The sequence below is a fragment of the Thermobia domestica genome, chromosome 4 (assembly GCF_964235325.1).
Source record: "Thermobia domestica chromosome 4, izTheDome1.hap1.1, whole genome shotgun sequence".
NCBI classification, from domain to species: Eukaryota; Metazoa; Arthropoda; class Insecta; order Zygentoma; family Lepismatidae; genus Thermobia; species Thermobia domestica.
This window is the reverse complement of record NC_137457.1, coordinates 214584948-214611163: the sequence shown is the minus strand read 5'-3', so window position 1 is coordinate 214611163 and position 26216 is coordinate 214584948. Positions and strand designations below refer to the sequence as shown.

General features: G+C 37.1%; 3 protein-coding genes across 8 annotated transcripts in view; all 3 read right to left on the bottom strand.

The window, feature by feature from the left end:
- The window catches only part of LOC145683440 (uncharacterized), a 501171-nt gene that overhangs the window by 468772 nt on the left and 6183 nt on the right, over positions 1–26216 (bottom strand). The window contains exon 1 of one of the 6 annotated variants that reach the window (XM_081754777.1): positions 4078–4226. The exons of the other annotated variants lie outside the window; for them this stretch is intronic. The gene's annotated coding sequence lies outside the window, so the exon portion shown is untranslated. Of the gene's footprint in view, positions 1–4077; positions 4227–26216 lie in introns of those variants that run through there. 6 annotated transcript variants of the gene reach the window in all.
- On the bottom strand, positions 1125–2081 carry LOC145683028 (uncharacterized). Its single transcript, XM_081754384.1, has one exon. The coding sequence runs from the start codon at positions 2079–2081 to the stop codon at positions 1125–1127; it is 957 nt and encodes a 318-aa protein (XP_081610510.1).
- Positions 2716–4680, bottom strand: LOC145683026 (uncharacterized). The gene has a single exon (XM_081754383.1). It carries the CDS (start codon positions 4678–4680, stop codon positions 2716–2718), a length of 1965 nt encoding a protein of 654 aa, XP_081610509.1.

Sequence of the window (26216 nt, the reverse complement as noted above, 5' to 3'; positions counted from 1 at the left end):
TAAACAAGATATAAAAATAAAATGGAAGGATTATGGTAGATGAGTTCGTCATTTTAAAGGCTCAATAGTAAAATAACATAATTTATAAAGAACCTGTGGATGATTATTATTTTCGTTGTAAATGGTGCCCGAAACCCGAAAGTGAAAAATAATTAGTATCGCTTTTTTTGAAGAATAGTAAAAAAATTATCAATATTGAGCCCAATACTAACTATAAAATTTTAAGAAGTGGCCGTGTTATATACAGAAATACAAGACAGTACAGATTTACAATAAGAATATACAACGTACCGTTGTAAGGGGCTATGCCCAACACAGGAAAGGAAGTGGACAATTGCCCACCTGAGTTTGAGAATTAAATATATTTTAATTTGTGCATAAATTGAAGTTATAATAGTAAGAATTGCAGACCGATAAATCAAATATGATATGATACAAAAATATAGGAGTGAATCTAAGTCTTTATTCTATTCATACAAGAAAAAGGAAGCATCCTCTTGGCCTACCTAATTTCCCGGGCTAATTATTGATTTTCTTCAATTCAAGCATTTCCTTCTTTTAAAAATAACTAAACGACATAATTTTTCCTTTGTTATTAATAACTAAAGTCCCGTCATATTGATATCCGCGGAAGTTGGTGTGGAACACCAGTTACGCTTATCAACTCCTCTTAGTTTTGGTGTTACTGATGACGGCCGACTTGAATCACAACTGACAACGGTCAATAAAGTATGAAAGGCGAAACGAAAGAAAGTAATGTTTTGGGTTTGGTTCTAAATGACAGAAGTCATTATATAAAAAATGTGGACTGTATTTAAATGTTACACATTAGCTTCAATTTTTACACAAAAATTGGTTCAATGCCACCACAAGTCCGCTTTCATGGCCTTGAACACCGCCATCGACACACACACTCTCTCTCCTTTCTTTTCAGTGTTACCAGATCTTATGTTCTAACAATACCTAACTTAAACTAAAATTACTAAAATATATAAAACCCAACATGCCCCCGCCCTTGAAGTCTTCACTTCAACATATACTTACATATAGCTAATAATCACAATACAATTTTCGATTCATTCAATTCTTCAAAAGACAAGATCGAGACTTTTACAATAGGCCTCTTACATTCTCCTTGCTTCCCAGTGTTCATCAAAATGACTAGCTGTAGGAGGATTGAAATGCCATTCAATACCTTGACTATTAACAAATTCTGATAACTTTTCCTTATGTTGTGTATCTAACATAAATCTCAATAATCTTTTTAACTCTACGTTGGCACCAACAAAATTGCTACCGCAATCAATATATACATGCAATGGTTTTCCTCTACGCGATACAAATCTTCGTAAGTCAGCAAGAAATGTTTCAGTACTAGCATCACTTACAAGCTCAAGATGTATGGCATTAGTAGCGAAACAGATAAAGAGTACAATATAACATTTGTAAGCTCGCTGGCCTCTAAGCTTACTAGATTTAACTAACATGGGCCCAGCATAATCAATTCCGCAATAAGTAAAAACCTTACCAGGAGTCACTCTAGCCAACGGCAAATTACCCATCAATTGTGTAGTCGTGTTCTTTTCAAATCGATGACACCTTACAAAACCTTTTATTATACGTCTTACAACATCCCTGCCTCGTAAAATCCAAAATCTTTGACGCAAATTGGCTAACACCAGCTCTACACCTCCGTGTAATGTTTGTAAATGTTCATTCTGTACCAACAACTCAATAAAATGATGTTTACTGGGAAGTACCATTGGAAATTTTTGATCTTCTGAAATTTGAGCATTACATAGTCTACCTCCTACACGCAAAACTCCCTGCTCATCTAAGAAAGGATTTAAATTCAATAATCCACTTTTATTGCTGAGTTCTTTTTTGTTCTCCAAATTTCTAATTTCTGTTGGAAAACTTGAGGCTTGCACTACTTTTACTAAGGCAATCAAGGCCTGACTTAATTCACTAGTGCTCAAAATTCCCTTCAGCTTACTTGACGATCTACAATTGTAAATAAACCTTAGACACCAAGCTACTGCTCTTAGCAACCTAGAAAATGATGAAAATTTTTCTATCATTTCCGTACATATTACGGAATGCATAACTACTACCTGTCTTTTCTGTTCATTGATAGCATCAGGATGAAACACCTGTGTTTTGCAGATTGGCAACACTGTTTGTTTCAGAAATTCGGGATCATGCCACCAAAATTCATTATTTATTAAATGTTTTACTGCAAGCCCTCGGGAAGCAATATCTGCACTGTTTAATTGAGAGTTGATGTGAGACCACTTGTTTATAGGAAGAGATTCCTGAATTTCTGCTACTCGATTGTCTACGAAGGTCTGGCACCTACTAGGAGGAGATGACAGCCATGACAATACTATTTAGAGTCTGTAAAGGCCAATACATCATCCACCGGGAACAAACACGACTCCTTTACTACATTAATCAATCTAGTTATCAATAATGCACCACAAAGTTCTAATCTAGGTAAAGTAATTTTCTTGCATGGCGCTACTTTTGTCTTACTATAAGATTGCATTCTACATGACCATCTGAATACACAGAACGTAAATACACTACTGCCGCGTACGCTTTTTCACTTGCGTTACAAAATCCGATCAATTGTAATTTTACTGCATTTGGCTGCATCAAGCAACGTTTAATTTTAATTGACTCAATTAATGGAAGCTCAGAACAATATTTCTCCTACATTAATCTTACATTCGTTGGTAATTCATCATCCCAATCTAGCTTTAATATCCATAATTCTTGCAAAAGAATTTTAGCCCTTACGGTAATGGGAGACAACCATCCCAGAGGATCGTACAATTGAGCTATATTTGACAATAACACCCGTTTTGTTAATCTATCCTTACACTTAGGCTTAACTACACAAAATGAAAAACAATCAGAACTGGGACACCATTGAACTCCCAGCACCTTTACTGCATCACTTTCAAATGTCAAAGAAACTTTTCTTTCATCGCTTTCTCTTGACATTGAATCAAGTGCCTCCTTACTATTGGAAGCCCATTTGCTTAGCTCGAAGCCACCTTTCTTTAACAATTCAATTAATTGCTCTTTTAACTCTATGGCTTGTGCAACATTCTCAGCTCCAGACAGAACATCATCTACAAAGAAATCTCGTAATACTACATTTGAAGCAAGCGGATATTTCTGACCTTCATCTTTCGCCAATTGCTGTAAACATTTTGTGGCTAAATATGGCGCACATGCTGTACCATATGTTACAGTCAACAATCTATACTCTTGTATTTTCTCGTTGGTAGAACTACGCCAGACAATACGTTGGAAATCAATGTCATTATCGTCAACACGAATTTGTCTGTACATTTTTACAATATCTACACTTAATGCTACTTGGTGACCCCGAAATCTAATGAGTAATGGAATTATATCTCCTTGTAACTTTGGACCTACTAACAATGTATCATTTAATGATATGCCTGTACTGGTCTTAGCGCTAGCATCAAAAACAACTCTGATTTTATTATCCTTAAACACAGCATGATGCGGCAGATAACAAATTTTAGCAGGATCTGGACTCTCAGAATTATCTACAAGTTCCATATGACCTAATTCTAAATATTCATGCATAAATTCCGTGTATTTCTTTTGAAACATGTCATTTTTCATGAACCTTTTTTCATTTGACAACAAACGATTAACAGCTATTTCCTTTGAAGTGCCCCATTGATCTTTATTCTCTGCAAATAGCAGTTTCACTACATATCTACCTTCTGAATTTCGATAATATGTGTTATCAAATTGCAACTCGCACGCTTTCTCATCTTCCGTTAAATGGTAACGAGAAGGAACATTTTCAATTTCCCAAAATCTCTTCAAACAATGATCTAGATTATTAGATACAAAATGACACCTTACTTTCTTGTCATAATTGCATTCTGAACGTAACTTTCCACACACAACATACCCTAATTTTGTTTCGATTGCGATAGGCTGACCTTCTTTTCCTACTTTTTTGTCAACTCCAATTAATAAAGGAAATATATCCGCACCCAACAGAATATCAACTTGTTTACTTACGTGGAAATTAGGATCAGCTAAAAATAAACCTTTTATGTGTGACCATTGGTTCACGTTTGCCAATGAAATCTTAGGCAAATCCCCACTGATCTTTCGTATTACAATAGCACTAGTACTAAACACATCAGCTGATTCATTTGCTCGAGACTGAATCTCAAGATTAACAACTGAATGGGCTCGTGAGACACGTGTGTTAGTTATGCCAGAAATATCAACACTGCATTTTTGTTTTCGTAATCCTAACTGTTGACAACAATTTGCAGTTATGAAGCTACATTCACTGGCTGAATCTATTAAAGCACGATATGTTTGAAAGCCACCGTTTTTATTTTTTACTTTTACCAACGCAGTTGAAAGCAACACTTGTGTGGGAAGATTTTTATGCATGAAATGGGATCTCACTTCATTTGTGCTTTGTCCCTGCGCTCCTTCCTTCTCGAAATGCAATAACTCATTATGTTTATTATGGCACACTCTGCACTTTGACCTGCTACCACAGACCCCTATCTTGTGCTGATCACTGAAGCAAACAAAACACAGGCCTTTTTGCTTCACAAAACTATGGCGCTTGTTGGCTCTATTTATCACACACTGCCAACGCATGTTTATCACCACAGAAAAAAAAACACTTTAACACAGATTCAGTATGAAACGAACTGGTGGATTTCTTGTAATAAAACTGCTGTTTTCCTGTTGTACTGCCTTTCACTTTGAGAGAGGGGATAGACGAAGCTGCTTCTTGCGCTAACAATGCTCTGGATCTTTTCTCGAGATGATTTGAGAGTTCAGTGAAGGTTGCCATCTCCTGTCCTTCCAATGACAATTCCCACTATTCTCTTGTCTTGGAATCCAGCTTGTCCACCACAATATAGACTAATATTGCATCCCACGCTTCAACTGGAATTTTTGAAACCTTTAAAGCACGCACACACTCATTTGTTGTATCGAGTAACTTCCGTAACTGCACACTGAATTCTTTGTCTACCCTTTCTTGATTCAGCTGCCATCCAATTGCGTCATTTACAAGCATACGTTTGTTGTCATAACGTTGAACTAAAACGTCCCAAGCATTGGTATAGTTGTCATCTGAAATGCTAATTCATTGAATTAATATGCTAGCCTCACCACCTACAGATGATTTTAAATACTGTAGTTTTTGCGCGTTACTTAAATTAGTTTTTGTGCACTGCTGCTATGAATAAATCTCTAAATGTTGTCCATTCTCTTAATACACCATTGAATTTGGGCAAGTCCAACTTCGGTAACCGCACTTATGGTAAGGATTATTGTTGTACCTGGAATGCGAAAAACTAACAAATTTATTTCGGGGGAGCCCGATAACCCCCTAAATACGCCACTTCAGGGACGAAGTTTGGTTTCATCTCAATGGTTACGTGAACAGTCAGAATTCGAGATACTGTTGATCTGAGAATCCACATGTTTGCAAGAACAACAGTTGCATCTAGCAAAGGTAGGTGTGTTCTGAGCTTCTCACGGCGCCGAATAGTTGGACCTTCATGTGTAAACAATAGAGTCGACGACACAGTGTATCTTGAATTGATTGCACAGTTCATTTCTTTGTTGAATATTAATGAACACGATTGTTGGTTTTAGCAAAACGGGGCAAGATTTCGTACGTCAATGCAAACATCGAACATGTTACAAGAATTTTTCGGTAAACGATAATAATTAAAGACTTGTGGTCAAGTCGCCCCCAGATTTTACATCACCGGACCATTTTTTTTTCAAGGATCTACTTAAAGCAAGAGGTATACAACGAAAGTCCCTAAACTATACAAGAGGTATACAACAAAAGTCTCTTAACTATACAAGATGTAGAAACAAATGTTCGCAGTATCATTGAGAACATTAACAATTCTATTTTTCCTAAAGCTGCTGCCAACATGGTGAAACGTGTGAACACGAGTTTGAATCAAAACGAGGGGCATTTACAACTTCTGCTATAGCGTTGATAACTCACTTAGCCCTTTGGGGATCCCATGGTACAATTTGTACCATACGGGGTGTTTCAAGGTACATTGCGTTATAACTCTCCTATTTGAGCTTTTTCACCTTTTTTTTTGTTTTGTTTTGTTTTTCAAGTCCAGAGGCATTGTAGAAGATATTACGTATGGTTTCACACCTTCCTGCGATGAGACATAGGAGGTGATGACGTCATAAGCCTAAAATTTATATTTTCGTGTAATACTTTTTTGGGGGGTTTATGTAAAGTATTTTTGGCGGGCTTATTTTTGCACAAACATGCAGTCCACCGAGTAGTATTTACCAGATTCTTTTTCAGATTTCTGCGTTAAAACAGAGGGGATCCAGAGGGTCAAAAAGTTGAAAAAAGGGATATTTTTACCCAAAAATCCCGTTTTTCCTCATTTTCCCGTCTTAGTTACATGATGGAGACAAGTGAATGGTACCGCCTGAAAGGCAGTTCTATTCTGAAGAGAATGATGTGCGACACATGGCCCTAGGGTAATTAGGGAAGTGTCAGGGAATTTTTACCAAAATATACTTTTGTATAGGGGAATTTTGGACATTTTCGGTATTATTTTTTGCGGGCTTATTTTTGCACCTAGATGATTGAAATTGTGCACAAACATTCAGTCCACTGAGTAGTATCTACCAGATTTTTTTCAGATTTCTGCGTTAAAACAGGGGGGTACAGAGGGGCTAAACGTTGAAAAACGGAAATTTTTACCAAAAAATCCCTCTCACGAGATTTTCCCGCCTTAGATATATGATGGGGACAAGTGAATGGTACCGCCTGAAAGGCAGTTCTATTCTGAAGAGAATGATGTGCAAACCATGACCCTAGGGTAATTAGGGATGTCTCAGGGAATGTTTAAAAATTTCCCTCTGTATACGGGAATATGGGACATTGTCGGTATTTTTTTTTTTGGCGGGCTTACTTTTGCACCTGGAAAATTGAGATTGTGCATAAACATTCAGCCCACCGAGTAGTATTTACCAGATTTTTTCAGATCTCTGCGTTAAAGCAGGGGGGTCCAGGGGGCTTAATTTGAAAAAAGGATATTTAGACCCAGAAAATCCCGTTTTTCCTCATTTTCCCGCCTTAGATACATGATGGAGACACGTGAGTCATACCGCCTGAAAGGCAGTTCTATTCTGAAGAGAATGATGGGCGAAACGTGACCCTAAGGTAATTAGGGATGTCTCAGTAAAATTTTTACCTGAGATCATGGTGTTTTACGGTAATTTGGGGCATGGTGGGAATTCTTGATAAAATTTCTCCCGCCTTGGTATTCAAGATAGAAACTTGAAATTTGGCACACACATTCAGTGTTCCAAGTACTATTTATCAGATTTTTTTTTAGTTGGCTACGTTCACACAGGGCCGCTCCAGAGGGGCCCAAAGTGCGAGAAAAAATTTCCCTCCGAAATTTTCTCTTTGACATCATTTTTCTCGCTCCTGGTATATGGTATCAGCATGCAAGTGGTATCATTTGAAAGCCAGCTCTATTGTGAAGAGAATGAGGTATGAACCGTGATCCTAGGATAAATAGTGACGATGCAGTAGCTGCTTGACTGAAAGTCTAAAAAATAGCCCAAAAAACCGGGTACCGGAAAGGGTTAGTGATGAATAGCAGTGTTGCCGGGTGCATGTAAGTAAACGCAAAGATAACCATTGAGATTAAACAAAGCTTCATCCCTAAAGAACACCTTGTCCAACACATCAACTCTATGCTCTCGAATAGAATATTGAAACCAACGACAGTACTTCTTCAGGATCCCAAGTCTGGCATCTTAAATTCTTGAACAACTTGTATCTTGTATGCCTGTAGGTGTATCATCTTTAAAGCCATGTAAGTCATTGAACATGGCAAATTTATTTGTGCTGCAAGCTTACGTATGGATTTGTTTGATGATTGTGACATACATTGCGCTACTATGTCCAAAACTTTTTGTTTTAAAAATATGTCGTTGTATATTCTGTTGTTTTTCGTGTACAGAAACCGTCTTACAAAATTTTGTAACAAGTCTACATATTGTTGACTTATTTGGAAGACTAGGGTTGGAAAAATGTTCACGAAATTTTGCTCTCACTGTGGCATATAATTTGAAGCGAAAATAATGTTCAATAATAAAACCTTCTCTTCAGTAGAATAACTCATTACAACCAAACAATAACCACTTTACAAGAAGTTAATAACAAATATAACACAGAACACAAAATGAACTTTCCAAGGAAAACGACAATACTCACTGCAAATACACACTGCCATCCGAAAACGACTCTGGTTTTCTTTTTCCTTTTATTATTTATTTATTTATTTATTTATTTATTGTATTTCACAAGCAGGAAATATAGTTTCGCTGGTTAGCATTGTTGCCGGGTGCATGCAAGTAAAAGTTCTATCATTATAATTTCAAAGTTTCTTTCTCATTGTTTTCAGGAATTGCATAATGAGACAGGTCCATAAAACATTTTAAGGTGAACTTCAACATCATCAGTGTTGCCAATTGAAAGTGTGAATTTATGGAAACTAAGATTTCCTTATTTAACCATTACAGAAGCCTTATCCGATTGGTTATCGGTGGAAATGAAAACTTCCTCTTTCCGCTCCATAGTATCCAAGCTACTCCAACTAAACAAACTAGAAGTTAACAACAGAACATCCATACACATGAGATATGAGTAAATTTGCGTGTTTTCTTTTTTTAAAAAAAAGATCTACACTTTCGATTATATCTGGCAACACTGTGTAGTTACTATGTATTTGAATCATTGCTTCGTACTTTAAAAACATATACATGAAGAAGGCTTCATTTTGGTATTATGCTATTTGTGTATCGCTTTGGGTTTAAAGTTTCTATTATCGCAAACTCCGGATTACATTGTATATTGGACACCTGATATATATAACTTATTTTTTTCAGTTCGTTTTTATGAAACTGAAAATATCTTATTTCAACTCCTCATTATATGTTCGCAGATAATAACTATGACAAACAACCAACACAGGATACCAAATTCAAGACTAGTGATTTAATGAAACAAAGTACCCATAAAACTACACCAGATCGTAAAATTATCAAAATAATATAATTCAAAACATAGAAGAATGTTGACTAAAAACAGTAATAATAATAAAACACCCAGTTTAAAAAAAAAGAACCGGAAACAACGCAAAATTCTTCAATTCCACAAGCGAAATGTAGGTTATTTAAAACAGGGTATAGTCCAAGACCTGTCTATTGTTAATGAATATCCCAAAATTTTCTCTAAGACACAAAGTGTTCTAGGCATTCTTTAAGAATATACTGAATATTATATAAGACCATACAATCTTCAAATTTGAAAAGATAAAGATGCGTCAAGTACGAATGTGTGAAATAATGGCGTCAAATAGCAATGTGAGCTAAGATAATTTTATCTTGGGTATTAGTAAGAGAGAACATGTGCTTGCTTAAATTAGATATTACAGATTTGAGCTTAGTTTAATTGGGTACGTTGTAATTTATTTCGCAGAAAGAACGCATCTTTTAGATGAAATAGTTAGAGAGCAAAGAACTGGAGAGAGTGCTAGCTAATGCATCGCTTCTTGCTCCTGCAACAACAAGCTCTGTTCTACAAACATCGGCATGTTAAGGCTCCCAGCAAAGAACAATTACACATTCCTATTCTTGTAGCTAGTGGTACCTCAAAATATTGTCATGGACAATTCATTATAATAAAGCTATTCTGCACGATTACATAAGCTTTAGGAATATTTGCAGATATGTGTTTGGTCGAAGAAACCAATAGCTACACTTTGCTCAACAGTAAAAACGAAACACTAAATTCTGATTTGCCCTCGTCCAAGATGAAGGCACAGCGAATATAACTATTACTTTTGGACCATAGATAAACCTTCAACACACAACTATTGGGAAAGCATTCTAGCCATTTTTCGAGCCTCTTCTGATTTTCTGTCTATTGCATTCTCTCTAATGACTTAAAACAGAACCTTGTGTTACAGCGGAGTCAACAGCCATGTGTAACATTCGCTCCCATGAGCAATTATTCTTATTTATTTTCAATATATAACGTTCAAAATTATTTTATATTAGAATACTTATTTTTGGCGGTCAAAGTTTCTTTTTTTTAAGTAAACATCCCTTCTCCTAACCTCCGAGAACCATTGCCTTGCATCGATCACACACTTTCACCGAAGAAGGGTCAGTAAGGTTCCCCCCTACTCTGGCTGAGGGAAGCACACCACCCAAGTTGCAAAACGTATTTTTTTTTTAAAGAAAGCAGAAAACTGGACAATGGTCATCTACTCTAAACTACGCCATCCTTCACAACGGATTTTCTTTTAAAATAAACCAGCCACTAACACAGAGAGTTTCTAATTTTTAAATTTTCAAAGAACAGAAAAAAAAAAGATTTTTGTTGGGAGTTAGTTGAAAAGCACTCAGGGAAGTTAGTTGGTGCAAGAACGTGGTTGTCCAAAGACACCCAACCCGAGACTCTCAGAGTTCGTGTACATATTTTTGTGTGTGTGTGTATTAAGTACAAATCAGAATGTGGGGCTAAATATATATAGTGGTGCTTTGTTAAGGTAACCTGTGTGACAACGTAAGTGACATTTACTCGCTCCAGAACCATTTATATATATATAGAATCTATATTTATATGATTCGCAATTTTTTAAAAAAACGTTATTTTTTAAAAAAAATTTTGTTAAACGACGTACTAAGTGGCAAAGTTACATTCCCGCTCCATAGTGGTGACACAAATGCTTATATTAGTACCTGATGGAGAATCTCAGTGAAGGCGTGCGTAAAAATTCAATATATATAAAAGAGAGAAAGACTAGATGACCAGTAGGAGATACCAGTATTGGGGAAAACCTTCCAAGAATCCTCGTCTCGAGAGGAGGTAGCTTGAGGATCAGAAGAGACTCATCTGCCAGAGATGCAGCCGTCGGGTTATGAAGGAAGGACTTCTATGATCCACGGTGTAGTGTATAGCAGGAGCTACATCGCCTGCAGTGTAGTGCGGTGGATTCGCACCACTGAGGTAAATACATCTATAGTGGACGATCCAAAGATGCAAGGCAGCGGCGAAAAGGTAGGAGAAGTTTTAAACATTTTTCTCCCCTGTTACGATTCAAAGCCGAAGTACTTTGGCCGATCCCATCCGCTCATCTATAAACTCTGTGTAGCATCAGGTCGGAATAATTATCACCATTCCAATTTACTGTCGTTGGACGGAATGAACGATTTATAAACTTTCTTTTTTTTTTAATTGACAAGTGATAGCCACCAATAGCTAGGATGAATTTTCTACAATTTATTTTTAATTTTTATTATCATGACCATGCAGAATATAATTGGAGTTTCTGCCATGATCAATTAACATAATGTCATATATTTAGAAATGTAATTATATTTTAGTGTAAAGAAGTTACCAAACAACAAGGGTTTCAGATCTCAGTTCAGCATTTACAACTTTTTTTTTTTTTTTTTTTTTTTTTTTGTCGTTGTTGTAACATGAATTTATCAATTATACTGGTATTCGTTTTCATACTGGTAATGCAGTATTGTAAAAACATCAAATTTAAAATCATTGAATAGGCATTACTTGCAAAGAGAAAAGTTCTCACTTTTTTTTTAAGTATGTGATTGTAAGCTCACTGTTCCTAAAATATGAGAAATGTGTCAACAAAATATAGCCAGGTTATATAAGCTATGAATACGAGTAGTGTTTAATGAAAGAGCAGGAACATGTAGTTAGAAGTTATGTCCAACCGTACGTAGTTCATATAGACCGAGTGATAGAGAGTAAATAAGAAAAATGAAATATATATATTACGGCATAAAATTATTAAGTAGCATGTGACTCAAATTAGATTAGTTTAGAATAGGAATACTAGGCTTAGGCGTATCCCCGAAAAAGAAATATTTAGAAACACAAACATTCTCCAACCTAATTATCGTTACTAAGAAATATTTACAAGAAACGTATCTACAAATTCAAATGTCGACATTCCCCAGCTGGAGTACTTGGCCAAATACTCGTTTAACCTCCCTAATTACCACCATGAGTATTTGTTTAAATATATATATTCTGTGTATGTGTAAATGTGTATGATAATACCGTATATTATTATTATAGAAATAATTGAAATTAATAAATGTCTTGTCTTGAGGTGATTTATTTTTTTTAATGCTGAATATGTGTATAAATTTGCTTATATGATTATTATGTAAACCAATGCGTAAACAATAAGGTTTTAGAAGTGCACGTCTGTCCTATCTTCCTTTCTATATTTTTTGTGATTGTTCTAATCTTGCTAGCAAGTCAAAACCTATTCATTTTTCTAAATTCAAAATTACCTAATTATCTCTAGATAACTCACACCTTTCTACTTTCATCAATTTCTTTTCATGGTTCTCCTTGATAAATTTAATGTGTGTTTACTGAGTACTTTTATATTCGCTAAAACGATCATTTCGCTATCGTGTTAAGTTAACAAATCATAAAAACAGAGGATTCATTTCAATCTTTCTATGTAACTGTCCTAAACTGTCAAATAATATTGTTCTAGGAGTGCTCCGATTTTGTAGTATGTTATGAAAAGAATAACAAAAATAGTAAAACTACTAACAGGAAGCCGAAATCCTTCAGATTTCGTGAATAGTACCTAATTTATAATCAGTATAGAAGGATCAAGTTACGGAAATATCCTTATTTGAATGGATTGAAAACATTTGTTTAATTCCTAAAAGAAAAATCTTATATTTCTTTTTTTTAAATCCATGTCATTGTTATTTTGTTAACTAATTTATGATTTTTTTATTCATTTTTAAATTCTTAAAAATAAATTTTATCACTGTTACCTAAATTTCATGTAACTGTTGTCATTTGTTGCATTGCCATTTTAACTTTCTACCCTCTCCAAACTTTGGTAGATCATTTTTTTTAATTGTTGCACCAACATAGTGAGAGACAAGCTGAGCTGACCGTTTCAGGCTTAACAATCTAATTTATTCTTCTTCATTTAATTTCTTTTTTTAAATTTTATTCACTCAGCAATTGTTTTTATTATTATTATTATTCTCTTGCTGCATGTGAGATAGTCAGCACAGCCCGTCTCTTGAGTACCAAACTAGTATGTTATGTTTCTTTCAGCTTTGCAGCATGTGGATATTCTGCGAATATTAACCGGCGATTTCTATACCAAAACTTTCGTAATAACTACGCGCCTACTTTTTCCTAGCGCCCTGGTTATACCATTTTTGGGGAAAAAGTAGAGTGAATATTAGTTAACATTATCATTTTTACTTTCTCTTTTATCTTTCGGAGAACAATAATAAATTTTAAACTTGGAGACCTGGAGTTCGAGCCCCGTGGCATTAACTTCAGCTCTCCATGAGCTACGTGCATCTCGATATGATAATTAACGAATCCATTCTCAGGAATCGAAATCAAATTTATTTCATCATAAATTTGATTCCCCATAATAGTCTCTTTTTTTACAAAATTTGGCGCCCGAACAGGGATCCGAAATGTAATTTATTAGCTCCGAAAAATTAACAAATAAGTTAATAGAAATCGTGGTTCTATATCCGTCACTGTTGGTGTTAATTGATTTTTTTAAATGGGGTATAAAAAGAGGGAAGAAGAAGAGCGAGTCAAGCTATATAGAACGACACACGTTCTGTCCCCCTCCAATTCACTTTCTCTTTCAGGAGGGACGAAAGAAGAATGATGTCCATTGTAGTATGGAAAGAATGAAGCTATAATGCTTACAATGGAATAAATATTTCGAGAGGATATACAAAATAAACATTGACAAGAATATATTCCGACGACGATGAAAATTTTAAAAAAAGAAAACTAAATCTTTCAGCATGGTTACTATATTGAAATCAGGAGAAATATAATTTATTACGTTCGCTAAAAAAAGGAAAAAGAAAAAGATGGAGAAAAGAGAGAAATAAAAGGAAGAAGTCACTTTATTAATTTGTTGTTTAATATGGAATGAAAAGAAATAGAACAGATAGAGATCCGAAATTCTTTTGCTAAAATGAGAACTCAAGGAATCGAACAACATAATAGAGAACGACTTACGGTCGCTTACCCCTTCCACTTTACATTGTTTTGCAGGAGAGTTAAGAAGGAAGTATGTATTCATCCATTTGTTTGTTTTGCTGGCAAAGAAGATGACAGTGCATTGGATTGGTTTGTTTTTTTTAAGAAAATAGGTATATAATTAAGAAGAAGAATTAAAAGAAAGGTAAGCAAATTAAAATTGCAGGGTGAGATACTGATTCACATTATTTCTTTAAGTTTAACTTATATGTGTGTATACAGTATATAAATCTCTATCATGTGTTTCATGTATTCATATATTCATTTGTGTTCTTAGTATGTTAAGAACGTAGTATTAAGAGTGCTAGTATATTGTGTAAGCTAAGTATTTTATATTTACTTTATTATTAAAATTTAGTATATGGGTTAATTTCACTTTTATTGTAATTAGTAATAATTATGGAGCGCTGTGATGTGTGAGTTATGTTGTCACCAATGGGTGATCCTTGGCAAAGTACCACTTCTTTTATGGATAAGAAGAAGTATAAGTGTGTTAGTTATACTACGGAGTGATTTTTTTTACAAGATTGTTTGCTTTCATTCTATCAAAAAAAATATTTTTAAAACTGCATGTGGATGAGTTTCATTGTGAGTGTCTGCTACTTAGTTCCCGTCGATTGATACGTTAGCTTTATAAGTATATTTTCAGATGCGCCATTTGCGTCCATCCACCTTACGACAGAGACCTAGAAGTATGATGTCGTCCGACGAAGAAAGTTCGACTCGTCTTGCAGATGCACACGAGCAAGAGATGGCTCCCACAGACAATATTAAGAATACAGGAACGCTTGCAGACGCACCAGCATGGGCACAAGTCCTAATGGAACAGATGCAAAAGAATTCAGAAGAACAAGGAAAGTTCAGAAAGAAGCTAGAGGAAATACAGAAGTCAAGTGAGGAGCAAGCTAAGAAGCTAGAGGAAAATTTGTCAATAAAGATAGAAGAGCAGAAACAAGAGATAAATTAGGAACAGCAACAGCAGGCTAGACAGCTGGAGGAAGAACTCAAGAAAAAGCTTGATGAGCAAAAATACCTGTTAGAAGAGCGTCTTACGCACACATTAACCGAGCGGCTCATTGAACGCACAGAGAGCCAACAGAGACAGCTAAAAGTAGTAGAAGAACGCCTCAGTGAGCAGGCTGTTCGGACCGAAGAGAGACTCGTTCAGGGTATGAACGATCAGCTAAGTCGCATCCAACAGGTTGAAAATTGCCAAGAGGAGCTAAGGCAAGAGATCAGACGAGAGCGCGCTGAACTGGAAACACAGGCAACGGCAGACAAAGTAGAACTGCAAGGCAGGATAGAAAACTTGGAACAATCCCTTACCATGCGACAGGAGGAAATCGCTGAAAGGCTTATTACACAGACAACCAAGCTCGGCGAATTGAGGCAAATGCAAAATGAAGATCGGGAGCGAGCGGAGGCCATTCAGCACCAAGTAGATCAGCTGACCACTTCACTGACCACCCAGCTCACGGAACTCGTCGAGAGAAGAGTCGAGGAGACTGTGAGAAACGCCCCTCCTTATACTCCAACTGCCCAGGAACCTCCCCGAAGAACACCGACGCCTCCTCCATCGAATCCGTTCCTGGAAGATTTAGAGCAGGTGAACCAGGAGTCCACTCGCTCCGCAGACACGCACAACAGCTGCAGAAGTTTCCTACGTGCTCCAAAGATCGATGAACTTCCATCGTTCGATCCTGATACGGATATAGGCTTCCCGTCTACATTTCTGGATCGTCTGTTGGACGATTGTCAATTGTACGGAATAGCGCAGGGGAAACTTTTACACATACTGCCGCGGATTCTCAAAGGTGCAGTAAAGATGTGGATAGATAACCATCACAGTCAATTTAAAACTTTCGAGGACTTCCGCTGCGCGTTCCTGCGAAATTTTCAGAGTGAGGCGATTATTCAACGCAAACTCACTCGACTCCGAAATACGAGATATCGAGCTGACTCCCGAAAATCGCTCCGAGAATTCTTCTGGGAACAAGTAAAAGCATTCCATGAGTTGAGTCCTACGATGTCGGAGACCGAAGTGCTCTCCAATGTCAAAAACATGTTGCCATTACGGGTCCAGCGGCAACTAATCGGCATACATCTCCAAGACACAGAGCAGCTCTCCATGATCCTATGGGACAGTGAGGAGCTGGACAGGATTGAAAACCAGCAACGGGACAGGAATGCTCAGAGGAACAATAGGGGAGGAACAGCGCAGGGCCCGAGGAGGGTGCAGCAAGTCCAAAGGGGATATGTTGACAGCAGGGAATACCGAGATCAACGGAGGACACGACGTCGCGACCATCCTTACGAACGACAGGATGCCTGTCCCAGCGGTAGAAGACCATCCTCAGGAAGTGAAGATGACACTCGTAGAGAGGAGAGCAGAGGTGTACCAAATCCGAGAAGGCAGAACAATAGAAGATTCGGCAGAAATCACAGAAATAGAGGTGGCCGGCATGGCACTCAGACTAGGCAAGTCCGACAGGTGGCCAGTATGAGTACAGAGCAGAACAATGGACAGGACCAGACCAGGCAGCAACGCCGAGGGTCTAGGAGACGAGGTCCAAACATCAGCGCTACTCAGACGAGTACCAATGCCACCAGCACCTCCAACGGTACTGAATTGGAAAACTAATAGCTGACCGCCAACAGTATGGGGTTCGGGTTGACGGTCAACACTTGCTTGCTGGAGAAGAGCCCACAAATAAATCAGTCCATGCGCAAGATGAAATCAGCGAATGCCAGAAGGTAAATGAGCAAGATACGAGCATCAAAGAAGGAGGGGTAAGGAAAGTTGAAGAGATCTCTGGACCTCCTCAACCTACTGAGCTCAATCTATTTATTGCTGCAACATGGCTTTCCTTTGATGAACATGAGAATGAGGAAGAAGATGAAGAGCCTCAGTGATACCTTACACCTCAAATTGCGGTTGTTATAAATCAACACACCTTCGAAGCGATTCTGGACACCGGCAGTGAAGCTTCGCTGGCCACAGAGAAAACGTGGAAACAAATATCATCAGATGTACGAAACGCAACTCTGCGACCAGCACCGGAGATTCGACTCATTGACTTCACAGGAAAATGTCAGTCCCGAGCCATTGGTCGAGCAATACTCCCAATAGAGCTCTCAGGAGTGGATATTGTACTAGAGGTAATTGTCGTAAAGCGACTCAATGCTCCACTTCTTGGTGTGGACTTCTTGCACTGCCTACGCGCCGAGCTCGATTTTAATCGCTCCGAGCTGCGATCGGATGCAGAGCACACCAAAGTCGTTAGCAAGTTCCTACCTCCCACGGAAGTTGAAGAACTTTGCACTAACCGAGTCAATCTCCAAATTGCAGGTAGAACTAAAGAAGACATCCTGCACGAAATAGATGAGAAAGTGCAAGCTGCCTCATTGCCCTCGCACTAGGAGGAGCTTCAACTCCGACGAACTCTTCGTAAATATAGTGATCTTTTCTCGGATCGGCCAGGACGCTGCAAGGTGTATAAGCATGACATTGAAATTGAAACCAAGGAAGTCATTGTGTCCAAAATTTATCCGGTAGCCTTAGCGCACAGAGAAGAAGTGCGAAAGCAACTGCAGCAGATGCTCGAATGGGACATAATCCGACCTTCGAAATCATGTCATCTAAATCCACTCCTAGTGGTACCGAAGAGTGATAAGACTCTGAGATTATGTGTAGACTTTAGATCTCTGAACAAGCACACTAAAGTGTTACAAACAAGACCAATGGATATACAAGAGATTCTGCAAAGATTCCATGAAGCAGAATACTTTGGACGCATTGATCTCAATAGCTCTTTCTGGCAACTGGAGTTGACGGATCGCTCGAAACCCTACACAGCTTTTCCTTTCGAGAATAAGCTGTACGAATTTCAAGTGATGCCTTTTGGTCTGTGTAACGGAACTCAATCCTTTACCAATGCCATGAATATCGTACTGGGAGACGTTGTACATGACTTCACCATCTGTTATGTCGATGACCTGCTAATATTTTCGAAATCCCTTCAGGAACATTTACAACATATTGACACGGTGCTATCCCTGATCAAAAAAGCTGGAATGACAGTGAAGTTAAGGAAATCGGAATTTTGCCTAAAAACAAGTTCAATTCTTGGGGCATATAATTTCACCCACCGGCGTGGTAAAGGATAGAGCAAAAGTAGACGCAATTCTAGATTTACAGCCGCCTCGCACAATCAAACAAGTGAGAAGGTTTCTTGGAATATTGAGGTATCATAGATCCTACATCCCAAATTTCTCTCAGATGGCACAACCACTCTTTGAACTTTTACAGAAGAATCGGCGATGAAAGTGGACGATCACACATCAACAGAGTTTCGAGAACTTGAAGCAGGCGGTAGCGGAAGACGTTATGTTATACCATCCTAACTTCGAGGAGCCATTTTTCTTGCAATGCGACGCATCTCTATCCGGATTAGGAGGCTGTCTCTATCAGAAATATGGAGAAGAAAAACGAGTAATCCAGTACGCTAGCAGAAGCCTGCGAGGTGCTGAGAAGAACTATGCGATCAACGAGCTAGAATACCTCGCAATCTTGTGGTGTGTTCAAAAATTTCGCATTTATCTTCTTGGTCGGCGCTTTACTGTGATTACTGACCACAAGAATCTGCAGTGGCTGCACCGTAGCAAGAATTGGAACAGCAGATTAACCGCTGGAGTGTGCAACTACAAGATTATACCTTTGATGTGAAACATTGCAAGGGCAAGGATAATATCGTGGCTGATTCACTGTCACGCTATTATGAAGAAGGCTCTGCCAGCACACTCAGTGTGAACGCTGTTGAACAGCAAAGATTGATACTAGACGTCAACAAATCCGAACTAGCGAAAATTCAGAAAGAGGATCCCAAGTGGACATCCATCATAGAATTCCTCACAACGGGTAACGCTGAGGGAAACACTAGGACTCGGAATTGGAACCAAAGTTATCACCTTGTTGACCAAGTCTTGTGTCTCAGAAATTTCCATACTCCGGAAATGTTGACAATCTGCCTTCCGCTGGCACTACGACAGAAAGCTTTACAGGATGTCCATGACAAGAACGGACACTTCAGATTTTACAAATCCTGGAAGGCGCTCAGCAATCTATACTTTTGGAAGACCATGAGGCGGGACTTGAAGCAGTGAATAGCTGACTGTGAGGTTTGTTCCAGGTCCAAAGTCGATCGTCATCCTCCACAACGAACACTAACCTCATACAACGCAGAGACCAAGAGATATTTATTATGTGGACTTAGTCGGTCCCCTACCGAGAGCACCTACAGGAGAGAAGTACATTCTCACTGTGATGGATGGGTGTACCAGATATCTAGTGGCAATTGCGTTAAGAAATAGTTCGGGAAATTTGGTCCTCAAATACCTTAGACGGTATGTCCTAGCCATCATTGGAGAACCAAACGCCATTCTCACTGATCAGGCACCACAGTTCACTTGCCAGAGATGGAAAGATGAAATGGAATGTCATGGCATCAAGGTGTTGTACGCCCCACCTTACCATCCTAAATCAAATCTAGTGGAACGAACTCATGCGGAACTTCATCGGCTTTTCAGAGTCTTCTGTGCTAAGAATCATACTACGTGGGCAATACACCTACAGACCATTGTGATTCTATTAAATCACACTGTGACCGAATCGCTGTCTTACTCGCCGGCCGAGTTATTCCTAGGCACATTGCGAAGAAACCCGATTTTGGAGCATTTTGGCATCCCAAGAGAAGAACGAGAAGCATGGCATGACAAATTACTCTGCGCATCTCGCAAGAATATCTCCCTGAAGAAGAGAAGGAATGACAGATTGGCTAGAAAAGGACCTGTTGTGCAGCCCGGAGACTTGGTATTCCTGAAGGCGCACAAGTTAAGCACTGCAGCAGATCACACCGTTCGAAAATTTTTCGATCTTTACCAAGGTCCTTATTATGTAAAGGAAAGAAAAGGAGCAAATACCTTCTCTATTATAGAATGCAGCGCGGGGAAAGAACTGGTTCTCCAACATATCGATAACTTGCGAGTATGGAAGTGCTCAGAGAAGAGGAAGACACAGTGGATTAGCAACATTAAAGAGCACATTACGGCGGAAGCATCAAGTAGCCTACAGTAAAGCCAAGATTCGAATTATTTGATTTGAACTTCGGTTCGGATTTTTAGGAACTTACATTTTGATTTAGAATTTTTGTACCTTTAATGTAACATCGACTCTCTTAGGATGAAGCCGTGCTACAACTTCATTGCAGCACTTGCTCCATCTTAGGAGGGGGGTATTTGAAACATTCGCTCCCATGAGCAATTATTCTTATTTATTTTCAATATATAACGTTCAAAATTATTTTATATTAGAATACTTATTTTTGGCGGTCAAAGTTTCTTTTTTTTAAAAGTAAACATCCCTTCTCCTAACCTCCGAGAACCATTGCCTTGCACTGACCACCCACTTTCACCGAAGAAGGGTCAGTAAGGTTCCCCCCTACTCTGGCTGAGGGAAGCACACCACCCAAGTTGCAAAACGTATTTTTTTAGAAAGAAAGCAGAAAACTGGACAATGGTCATCTAATCTAAACTACGCCATCCTTCACAACGGATTTTCTTTTAAAATAAACCAGCCACTAACAGAGAGTTTCTAATTTTTAAATTTTCAAAGAACAGAAAAAAAAGATCTTTGTTGGGACTTAGTTGAAAAGCACTCAGGGAAGTTAGTTGGTGCAAGAACGTGGTTGTCCAAAGACACCCAACCCGAGACTCTCAGAGTTCGTGTACATATTTTTTTTTGTGTGTGTATTAAGTACAAATCAGAATGTGCGGCTAAATATATATAGTGGTGCTTTGTTAAGGTAACCTGTGTGACAACGTAAGTGACATTTACTCGCTCCAGAACCATTTATATATATATATATATATATATATATATATATATATATATATATATATATATATATATATATAAAATCTATATTTATATGATTCGCAATTTTTTAAAAAAAAAACAATTTTTTTAAAATTTGTTAAACGACGTACTAAGTGGCAAAGTTACATTTCCGCTCCATAGTGGTGACACAAATGGTTACATTAGTGCCTGATGGAGGATCTCAGTGAAGGCGTGCGTAAAAATTCAATATATATAAAAGAGAGAAAGACTAGATGACCAGTAGGAGATACCAGTATTGGGGAAAATCTTCCAAGAATCCTCGTCTCGAGAGGAGGTAGCTTGAGGATCAGAAGAGACTCATCTGCCAGAGATGCAGCCGTCGGGTTATGAAGGAAGGACTTCTATGATCCACGGTGTAGTGTATAGCAGGAGCTACATCGCCTGCAGTGTAGTGCGGTGGATTCGCACCACTGAGGTAAATACATCTATAGTGGACGATCCAAAGATGCAAGGCAGCGGCGAAAAGGTAGGAGAAGTTTTAAACATTTTTCTCCCCTGTTACGATTCAAAGCCGAAGTATTTTGGCCGATCCCATCCGCTCATCTATAAACTCTGTGTAGCATCAGGTCGGAATAATTATCACCATTCCAATTTGCTGTCGTTGGACGGAATGAACGATTTATAAACTTTCTTTTTTTTTTAATTGACAAGTGATAGCCACCAATAGCCAGGATGAGTTTTCTACAATTTATTTTTAATTTTTATTATCATGACCATGCAGAATATAATTGGAGTTTCTGCCATGATCAATTAACATAATGTCATATATTTAGAAATGTAATTATATTTTAGTGTAAAGAAGTTACCCAACAACAAGGGTCTCAGATCTCAGTTCAGCATTTTACAATTTTTTTTTTGTTTGTCGTTGTTGTAACATGAATTTATCTATTATACTGGTATTCGTTTTCATACTGGTAATGCAGTATTGTAAAAACATCAAATTTAAAATCATTCAATAGGCATTATTTGCAAAGAGAAAAGTTCTCACTTTTTTTAAAGTATGTGATTGTAAGCTCACTGGTCCTAAAATATGAGAAATGTGTCAACAATATATAGCCAGGTCATATAAGCTATGAATACGAGTAGTGTTTAATGAAAGAGCAGGAACATGTAGTTAGAAGTTATGTCCAACCGTACGTAGTTCATATAGACCGAGTGATAGAGAGTAAATAAGAAAAATGAAATATATATATTACGGCATAAAATTATTAAGTAGCATGTGACTCAAATTAGATTAGTTTAGAATAGGAATACTAGGCTTAGGCGTATCCCCGAAAAAGAAATATTTAGAAACACAAACATTCTCCAACCTAATTATCGTTACTAAGAAATATTTACAAGAAACGTATCTACAAATTCAAATGTCGACATTCCCCAGCTGGAGTACTTGGCCAAATACTCGTTTAACCTCCCTAATTACCACCATGAGTATTTGTTTAAATATATATATTCTGTGTATGTGTAAATGTGTATGATAATACCGTATATTATTATTATAGAAATAATTGAAATTAATAAATGTCTTGTCTTGAGGTGATTTATTTTTTTTAATGCTGAATATGTGTATAAATTTGCTTATATGATTATTATGTAAACCAATGCGTAAACAATAAGGTTTTAGAAGTGCACGTCTGTCCTATCTTCCTTTCTATATTTTTTGTGATTGTTCTAATCTTGCTAGCAAGTCAAAACCTATTCATTTTTCTAAATTCAAAATTACCTAATTATCTCTAGATAACTCACACCTTTCTACTTTCATCAATTTCTTTTCATGGTTCTCCTTGATAAATTTAATGTGTGTTTACTGAGTACTTTTATATTCGCTAAAACGATCATTTCGCTATCGTGTTAAGTTAACAAATCATAAAAACAGAGGATTCATTTCAATCTTTCTATGTAACTGTCCTAAACTGTCAAATAATATTGTTCTAGGAGTGCTCCGATTTTGTAGTATGTTATGAAAAGAATAACAAAAATAGTAAAACTACTAACAGGAAGCCGAAATCCTTCAGATTTCGTGAATAGTACCTAATTTATAATCAGTATAGAAGGATCAAGTTACGGAAATATCCTTATTTGAATGGATTGAAAACATTTGTTTAATTCCTAAAAGAAAAATCTTATATTTCTTTTTTTTTTAATCCATGTCATTGTTATTTTGTTAACTAATTTATGATTTTTTTCTATTCATTTTTAAATTCTTAAAAATAAATTTTATCACTGTTACCTAAATTTCATGTAACTGTTGTCATTTGTTGCATTGCCATTTTAACTTTCTACCCTCTCCAAACTTTGGTAGATCATTTTTTTTTTTATTGTTGCACCAACATAGTGAGAGACAAGCTCAGCTGACCGTTTCAGGTTTAACAATCTAATTTATTCTTCTTCATTTAATTTCTTTTTTTTTAAAATTTTATTCACTCAGCAATTGTTTTTTTCATTATTATTATTCTCTTGCTGCATGTGAGATAGTCAGCACAGCCCGTCTCTTGAGTACCAAACTAGTATGTTATGTTTCTTTCAGCTTTGCAGCATGTGGATATTCTGCGAATATTAACCGGCGATTTCTATACCAAAACTTTCGTAATAACTACGCGCCTACTTTTTCCTAGCGCCCTGGTTACACCGTTTTTGGGGAAAAAGTAGAGTGAATATTAGTTAACATTATCATTTTTACTTTCTCTTTTATCTTTCGGAGAACAATAATAAATTTTAAACTTGGAGACCTGGAGTTCGAGCCCCGTGGCATTAACTTCAGCTCTCCATGAGCTACGTGCATCTCGATATGATAATTAACGAATCCATTCTCAGGAATCGAAATCAAATTTATTTCATCAGAAATTTGATTCCCCATAATAGTCTCTTTTTTTACACATGGTAAAAGAGTATACACACATAACAAATAAATATATGGTCACAAATTACCTTATATGAAACTTGTTGAAGCACAAATGCCAAAATTTGGACGCAGCCCTAAGTCTCATATATGATAACATATCAATCGTATATTTCGCAACAATACAACAGAAACATCAATGGTTGGTCAGTCATACAACGTACGTGAGTTGATAATGCTAGAGTAGTATCTCACGATGATGGAATAACGTTGATCGATTTCTTTCAACATCAAAGTTAAGAACACAATTAACACGAAATACCGTAGCTTGGCTGATTCCCAGGTGATGTAAAGTGTTCTAATATATCAACAAAGAGGAATAGAAAGCTGAATAAGCAGTATAACCTTAGGATAACTTAACTTAAACGTAACACAACAGCCTGGATGTGAGAAGAAATACATGAAACAAATTCAAAGTTCAAGGAAAAGTTGTGGTATTCATTATAAATATGTGTAGCTCATATCAAACGACGTTCAATAGCCAGAAAAAAAAGAAAGAAAAGACCGTGTAAATAAATAAGAGGGTAGTGCTACCGAAATCGTCTTGAGATCAAAAATGAAATGGAGTTTTACGTCCCACGATTTTGCTCGCTAGGCTAAAGAATATGGTTATGATGAGAAATAAATGAAATTGTGGAATAAAGAAAGTGAGAGGAAACGTAATAATCCTGATTTTGTTTGATTTGATTGTTTATTTTAGCGTCCCTTTTAGCAGCGAAACAATATGAGATGTGCATCAACTTATTAACGTGGAATCCGAACTACATGAGCTCCTACCGTATCCCAGTGACAGGCACGTAAGCTAACCGCTTAGCCACGAAGGAACTCTGGGAGAACCCCGAGAACATCCATGCACACGGTGCTTGTCCACCACAAGGCTCACTTGGCGCGAGCTGGGATCGAACCAGGGACTTTTGCACCAAGGGTGAACGAAGTACCACTGAGCCACCGATGCACCTTGAGATCAAAAAGTAATACATGTTGGCGGAGGAATTCCGTGCTTTGTTTTCTTGGCCTGAGTACTAAAAATTTATCTGATTATTCCAGTGAAGAGATGATTTCATGTAAGTTTCAGGTGTGAAGTGATCTCTGGAATTATCTGGAATTGTAATAAATACCATATAGCAGACAAAACTGAAGTCTGTATCTAGTAACACAACAGAAATGAAGCTGATAGACTTTAACTTAGCTATGCCATTGAAAGTTTTTATTGAAATTGCTTAAAAACTAAGCCTTGTCCCTAGTCAAATAAATACTCCAGCCATAGAGATGTTTTAATATTTCATAACACCAGGTTGTTTCTTCAGCCTTCTGAAAATCAAGGAATATATCAACAAAATGCTCGCGATAGAAGAAGCTTCTTGGATCTGGTTTTCAAGATGAGAAAGTTTGTCAGTAGTTACAGGGGAAGATCGAAAAATAGACTGAAATTTGCCCAAGCGAGATTTTAATACAAATATCAAGTCAGGCGCTAGTTCATCATGCGCTTAAATATAGCTTAGAAAGGTGCGAGGTTAATGGATCTCTAGCTCGTGGTTATTGTAGTTTCATTTTGTTCCAAAATTTAAAAAATACAGTCTCGTAGCATCGAGGAAATAAAGTATGTTATCAAATATGATTAAAAAGCTGAGTGATTCTAACTGAGTATCGCGTAAAACACTGTATAACATCTTAAAATGCGTGATCAATTCCTGCAGCAATATTTAATGAATAATAGAAGAAGAATCGAACTCAACAGCAGTGAAGAAGACTTTATGTTCTTCAGTATTATAACTATGAAAAGGTAATGACTTCTTCTCAATACAATTTGAAAATATATTAAATTCGACAGTATATTATTCAGAGTCAGAGATGGAACTGAAGTATGGAATAAATATTTTTCTCTATGTAATTAGTTTCAGTACCGTTTTCACCAATAGGACAAGTACATCTCCAGTCGAATAGTGACTATTTATTGAGAGAACATGACACCAAATACTAGTTGTAGATGTTCGGCTACTCATGGAAAAAACATGTTTTATTTTCAAGCTTTGGAGCTCCGACGATTTAATATATATCGCACTAAAGCCCACACAATGGGAAAGTGTTTATCGGCAGAGGTTTAAGGTTGAGAATAACAAAACGACACCTAAGAATTGGGCGAATATCATGTTTTTCCGTAGATCAAGATT

Bases quoted from the DNA above. Each gene is read 5' to 3' on its own strand.
- LOC145683028 (XM_081754384.1), bottom strand. From the start codon at position 2,081: ATGATAGAAAAATTTTCATCATTTTCTAGGTTGCTAAGAGCAGTAGCT.
- LOC145683026 (XM_081754383.1), bottom strand. From the start codon at position 4,680: ATGCGTTGGCAGTGTGTGATAAATAGAGCCAACAAGCGCCATAGTTTT.